The 7,255-nt window shown below is 36.4% G+C and overlaps 1 protein-coding gene across 1 annotated transcript; it reads right to left on the reverse strand.

Annotated features, from left to right (window-relative positions):
- Positions 1–1,682: 1,682 nt before the first annotated feature.
- Positions 1,683–2,636, reverse strand: LOC110303653 (olfactory receptor 6C2-like). The gene has a single exon (XM_021174818.1). It carries the CDS (start codon positions 2,634–2,636, stop codon positions 1,683–1,685), a length of 954 nt encoding a protein of 317 aa, XP_021030477.1.
- Positions 2,637–7,255: the final 4,619 nt, after the last annotated feature.

Raw genomic sequence — 7,255 nt, forward strand, 5'->3', positions numbered from 1 at the left:
CATCCTTCTGCTTCTATGAGGGTGCTACCCCACCCAACCACCCTCCCATTCATTCCCACCTCACCACCCTGGCATTCCCCTACATTAGGGCATCTAGACTTCACAGGACCAAGGGCCTCTCCTCCCATTGATGCCTGACAAGGCCATCCTCTGCTTCATATGGGGCTGGAGCCATGGGTTGCTCCATGTGTACTCTTTGGTTGGTGGTTCCTGGGAGCTCTTGGAGGGGGGGTCTGGTTGGTTGCTATCATTGTTTTTCCTATGGGGTTGCAAACCCCTTCAGCTCCTTCAGTCTTTTCTCTAACTCCTCCATTGAGGACCCTGTGCTCAGTCCAATGGTTGGCTGTGAGCATCTGCCTCTCAGGAGACAGCTATATCAGGCTCCTGTCAGCAAGCACTTCTTGGCATCCTCAATAGTGTCTGGGTTTGGTGACTGGATATGGGATGGATCCCCAGGTGGGGCAGTCTCTGGGTGGTCTTTCCTTCAGGCTCTGTTCCACACTTTGAATAGACACTTAAAAATATGTATTTAATGTATGAGTGCTCTGCTGCATATACATCTGCCTGTCTGAAGGGGGCATCAGATTTCTCTATAGATGGTTCTGAGCCACCATGTCGTTGCTGGGAATTGAGCTTAGGATTTCTGAAAGAGCAGCCAGTGTTCTAACTGTTGAGCCTCCACTCAACAGACACTTATTCTCAGCACTTTTACCAATTATGAGTCTTTGACCCCTTCAAAAGAAGCTACTCTGACCAGCATTGAAGGCAGCACTAATTTATGAGAATAAATACAAATATTTAGAAGCTATTATGACATGCCCATTTATCTAAATGGCAGTAGTAGGTTCCCCACTTAGGGTCTATGACCTCTCTAGCCATTAACCTACCATATCTGAATTACCAGGTATGATTTTTTTCCACTAGGGAGGATCTTAAATACAATCAGAAAGTGGTCGACTATTCCTGTAGCATATATACCACTATTGAGTGAGCCAGTACATTTCACATAGAATGTTAATATTAGTACAGTATCAAAGGCTTATTTCGGATAAGAAATTGATATTTCCCTCAGTACCCTACAGGGCATCTTTTAGAACAACAAAAACTAACCATTAGGAAAGAAGTTTCTAGCTCAGTTTTAGGTTGATTTATCCCATGTCTTATAACTGAAGTGTGTGATGCCTTTAACCATAAACATATGTCATCTGGTTATGGTGGGTAGCCAAGAGCAGAGGCAGTAGCTTGTATTAGTTTGGAGGTCTTTGGGGACTTCCCTACTAAAAGACATAGAGAGTTAGCTATCCCATACCTGACACTAGAATTTTAATTTCATAACCCATAGCTTCTGGGAACAGTATAATCTATCAAGACAGAGTATCTATGTTCAAAATCCTTTAAAATATTTTTAATTAGCTTATAATGTAGTGGGTTTTTTTATACTTTTTACACATCATTAGTTGTAGTTAACTCTTCTCTCATGTTCTTCTCTCCCCTAATCCCAGTCCCTATTTTCACTTAGGCCTCCCTTATAGTGTTCATCACCTCTGTTTTTATATCACATGTGTTCTTCTGTTCCTTTCAGAAAATTTTTTTTTGTGAAAGTCCATCAAAATACAGATTTGTTCAAGAAAAGACACAAATATATGGACTTTAGTGGTTTATGCTGAATTAATATTTTATTTCTATATTTGAACATTCTCTTTCTTCATTGAGAGCATGGCAATCTTTTTGAAGGAATCACTGAAGGCTTGTCTAACCTGCTTATTTCTCAGAGTATAAATAAATGGGTTCAACATGGGAGCAATTGATGTCATCAGAACAGCTACACCTTTATTGATGGCCACCGATTCCTTTGCCGAAGGGTTGATGTAAATGAAAATACAGCTTCCATAGGTGATTGAAACTACAATCATGTGAGAAGAACAGGTGGAAAAGGCCTTTTTCCTCTGCTGGGCAGAGGGGAATCTCAGAATGGTCTTGATGATATGTACGTAGGACAGAGTAACGCACACCAGGGTCAGAATGAAGGTCAGCACTGCACAGACAATCACCAGCTGCTCTATGAGCCAAGTGTCTGAACAGGAAATCTTCAAGATAGGAGATGCATCACAGAAGAAATAATCAATAACATTTGAGTCACAGAATCTCAAGTTTAGGAACAGGGTAAGTGGTGGGAGTATGATGAGCAAGCCAGCCGACCAACAGCAGAGAACAAGCGTCTGACACACCTTGCTGCTCATGATGGTTACATAATGTAGGGGTTTGCAGATGGCCACATAGCGATCGTAGGACATAATGGCCAGAAGAAAAAATTCAATCACTCCAAAAACATCAGTAAAAAACACTTGAATGACACAAACATTATAAGTGATTGACCTGTCTCCGGTTGCTATGTTGTACAAATATCGAGGAATACAAGCAGATGTAAATGAAATTTCTAATATGGAGAAATTTTGTAGAAAAAAGTACATGGGTGTTTTAAGGTGGGAGTCTAATATAGTGAGGGATATGATAGTCAGATTCCCAGTTATGCTGAGCATGTAGGCAAAAAATAGAAACACAAAAATTGGAATCTGAAGTTGAGGATCATCTGTTAGTCCCAGCAGAATGAAGGTGGTTATTGTGTTGTTTTTCATCACTAACTACTGAATTATTCAACCCTCACAGAAAAAGTAGCAATGTCTTATTTGAAAAGTAGTGGAGCCAGAGAGCGGTAAACAGTGAATGTTATAGTGAGTTTATTCCTGTGTAGTTTCTTCTGCAAGTGGAAGCTGATACTGTTGATAGTCTTGAGTGTTTAGCTATTCAATAATTTAGTTTATTGGCTTCACAGTTTGTGATATATCTTAAAGATCATCTTAAATGTTATGACATTCATATTCTTCATTTTATACTTGTAATCTATATCTAATTGGGCTTTCTTGTGGTGTTAGATTTGAATAACATTTTGTTCTGATTCAATAAAATCATTGTCTTCATATGTCTAATATTTCTTTTGTATTTGAAAGGTGCACATTTAAATGCCTTTCCTGGCATATCTGGTCCGCAATAAAATATAAGCATGTAACAACTCATCTGGATTTCATGAGCAAGTTCCCTTGTTTTAGCTGTAACTTGTAGTTTACATTTTGCCACGATGATTAAACATGCACTTGTGAAGCATGTTTTCTGTTTTAAATTGAAAGTTCTACATTGCTTTATAGCATCTCTAATTATTTTTATATTTCTCTGTTAGTGTGTAATTCATACACACTGTTTACTGGAATATATAATTGACTACATGTGAAAATGTTTATCCAAGCTGAGAAAAGAAAATATTATATCCTTTATTATTTCAGTGTGTTGAGTATGGGAAATATTTTAACAATGTATTAATACCATCAAGTTCAAAATCAAGTTAAAAAAATACTACATAAGCTTTCTATGTTCTGACTCTGAATATCTACTTATTTTGATGTTTGGTCTGAATGTCACTTTACTAAAAGTTGCCAAAACTCTATTGTCTGCATTGCTCATTTGTGCTCCTGTGTCAGGTTATTCTCTGAGAAAGTAAGCTTATTGAAATCATGGGCTGTTCTATTCTCTTAACGCATATAGCAACCCAAACCAACACAGTCCTAGATCGGTGATCCATGCATAAGTAATACCTTAGCACTATATACATACCCACACCATTGTCTTACACACTGAAAGGGGCATTACATTTATTTTGGGCTTCATCTGTAAATAGTTTTGTCACTGACAAACTGTCTTGTATCTGTGTATGATATATGCATGTATACATGTATGTGTATGTGTGTGCATTTGGAGCCCAGAGGTTCACATCAGATATCCTTCTTTATTGCTTTCCATCTTATTTTCTGAGACAAAATCTCTCACTGAACCTGGGGTATGCTGATTTGGTAAAGCGAGGTAGCCAGTGAATGCCACAGATCTTTCTAAGGATTACAGTTGTGCACCACAGCACCTGGCATTTTATGTAGTTGTTGGGGATCTGAACTCAGGTCCTTATGCTGGCAAACATTTTATTCACTGAGCTATTAACTCAGCTCCTGTCATCGATTTTAACTTCAGCATTTTTGCATGTTTCAAAGTTGATCTTGATATTTTCTTTTTTTTTTATTTGAAACAAGAGAGCTACTAGTGAATAATGTCATTACTTTTATACATGCTGGCTGTTCAAAATGCTAATTGTCATCTCCTCCTTGCATTAGATGTCATTATAACTGGAAACTTTAGCTTTCTTTTGAGACATCTGTCAGTAATATATTCAAGTTTGAAGTCAAGGAATTCACATACCTTAATATATAATGTTCATGTTATTTACATGATAATATACAGCAAATATTTTTGCATCTCCATAAATGCACTTAAGACCACTTAATTTACCACACTACAATTGTGTTAAAAGTTAAAAACTCTCTCTAGTTTTTAAACTGTTATGATTTCAAAGTTTTACCTGTATTAAAAATAATATAAACACATGATAAGCTTTAACATAATTTCTTATATGCTTTATGCATCTATTTATTTAAGACTGTTAAAATATCTACAAAGAGTGTTTTTATAGTTTTGTAATTCTTGAAATGTACCTTCAATAGCAAATGCTACATTTATTTAGAACCTTTATATACCAGAAAGTTGTTTATGAGATTTACATTACTTTCCCCTGAACTTATAGTGTGGCTGTGTTGCAGCAATAATAGTCAAATCGCCACAGTACAATATGTTAACTATACCTCTCTTTTTCAAGATTTTTTTAAATACAGAGTCTCATTATCTGGGCCTGATTGGCCTGGAACTCATTATATAGACTGGACCAGCCTTGAACTCACAGAGATCTGCCTGCCTGTTTCTGTCTCCCAAGAGCTGTTTTGTGTGTGTTTTCTTTTCTTTGATATAACTTCTGGTCTATGAGATTTTTATTCATAAAACTACACCATAATATGGGTTCTGATCTATGAGGTTTTCATTCATAAAATTATACCACGGAATAGTCAGCTTTTCAGTTTCAGTTTAAGGGTTTCACCACCATTATCTACAGGTTTTCCTTTGTATTTTCCATTTCTGTTTCTTTAATGGATATTTTAGTAATAAGTGAAAACAAGAGTTAAAGACTTCCCTATTTTTGATTTAGGGTAATAGTTGCTCCATTTTTTCCTCAGGTGAGACTTTGTTTCATTGGCACTCTGAATGAAGTGTATTTTAGTTTCTGAATGATTATCTCCAGTGTTTGAGGATGACGAGAAAACAATTCTGTCCATATTTTCCTAATAAACCTAGCATATTATGTGGACAGTTGTCCTTTGCCTTAAAATATCCACTGCCTCAAGAGATGAAGGCTGCATCCCTCTAAATTACATGGCAGGTTTACTGTCACCATCAATGGGAGGGAGAGCCAACAATGGTTTAGGAAGACCCATCACATTCCTAGGTTCTATAAAGACTGAATGATTTTAATCAATTGAACAGACTTTTTAAAAGCTTCCTTCCTGTTGTCAACATATGTCTTCTGAGTGTCTACTCCTGGAGTTAGTTTGTGGTAACTTGTTTATTCCTGTACTGCTGTGTGATAGCCCTGGCTACAAAATAACCTTCATTTGCTTCACTGTGGGCAAATATATTCTAGCTTTTAAGAGGCAAAGCTTTAGAAAATAATTACATCTTCCAAAGAATTTTTTTTTATTAAAAAGTTTTCAGAGAGCCAATTTTGTCCACATCAGGATAAATTATCATACTGGATGATTCTTGATTCTACATCTTTTCTCTTTAAACAGGAGAGTGAGGTTATGAAATCACAGCAACTGGCCATAAATTCCCATGATATTTACACTTGGATGAAAAATAGCACCATTAAAATACAACTCAGAACAATCTGTGTATCTTTATGTAACAATTTATATACAGCAGTTGATTTTGGTATGTCAGGTCCAATGTGCTTACCAGAAAAAAATCATCGCCAAAAACGAAGTTGAATGAAGAGTCACTGTGCTTACTCCTCTGACAGCTAATGATTCTTTAACAAGAGTCTGGAGTCTGTTTTGATACAGAGAACCTACCAGCAAAGGCTCATGTAGAACTTTCTAGTTTCAGTGTACTGATCCCCATTTTCTCTCATGCTGTGAGAAGGCCTAGCCCTACAAACCCTCCAGAGTTTTTCATCTCCAACACACAGGACAGATTTTCTTAATCAGGACTTCGGTTCCTTTTTATCCTAGGCATATATTATAGATTTCTTTTGGTTAAAAATAAAACATAACTGCAAATGTTGTCTTCTTTTTTTTTTTTCCCAAAGCATTGACACGATGATTTCTTTGGATAGTCTTTTTTTCACTGTTACAATTTGCATTTGATTTATTTCTAAACCTGAAACTAAATAAATAAATATCTGTGTCCTCAGTGACCTATGCTCAGGCCTCATTAATGAGTATCTATAATGAACTTGGGTGAAAAAATCCTGAAAGTTGCTGTAGTGGGGACAGTGTCCTTAGAGACACAAAGATGCAGCCATAGCAACAGGTACAGACCAAAGACACAAGAGAAAAAATTTATATGGTCAAGAAGTGGCTGGCATCTCCTGTGTTTTTCTCCTTATCATAAATGAAAGGTGAAAGACTATAAGGCTGTTGCAACTTCTATTTTTCTCAGGCATTAAGGTGATAAAACAAAATCACTGGAAAACTTAAAGCAAGTTTTCTATTAATATTTGGAAATAAATGACAACATGAATATTTAAAGGTAGAAATATTATTTTATTATTTACAGCTATAACTTGCTTTTTTTCACCTAATTACATAAACTGTTATCTACACAATGACCATAGAGATGTATAGTACATGTTATGTGCTTTTCATCATCCATTTTCAATGTATTTCATTTACATTTGCTCCCCTTCCTTCTCCTTCCATAACCACCCCACTTTATGTCTTTTTTTTTTTTTGAAACTCATCAAGTACAATCTGCCCATATACTCTTGGATGTGTTGCCTCCATTGGAGGGTAGTAAACCCGAAAAGGCTGAACCCTTAATGGAAAATAAATAAATTTCCATGTTGGATTTCTATTCACTTAGACCTGCATAAATATTGTACATGCTGTATCTATTGCTTTGAATTCATATATGCAACTGTCATGATGAGTCCAGGAAATACCATTTCTTTATAGTCATCCACCCAGACTTTCAAATGATCCCTGAGCCTTGGGAAAAAGGAGATATGATTCAGGTGTCTTGCTTGGGGCTGAACACTCCATAGCCT

This window comes from Mus caroli, chromosome 10 (assembly GCF_900094665.2).
Source record: "Mus caroli chromosome 10, CAROLI_EIJ_v1.1, whole genome shotgun sequence".
Taxonomy (NCBI): Eukaryota; Metazoa; Chordata; class Mammalia; order Rodentia; family Muridae; genus Mus; species Mus caroli.

Coding starts and splice junctions, on each gene's coding strand:
- LOC110303653 (XM_021174818.1), bottom strand. CDS start 2,636: ATGAAAAACAACACAATAACCACCTTCATTCTGCTGGGACTAACAGAT.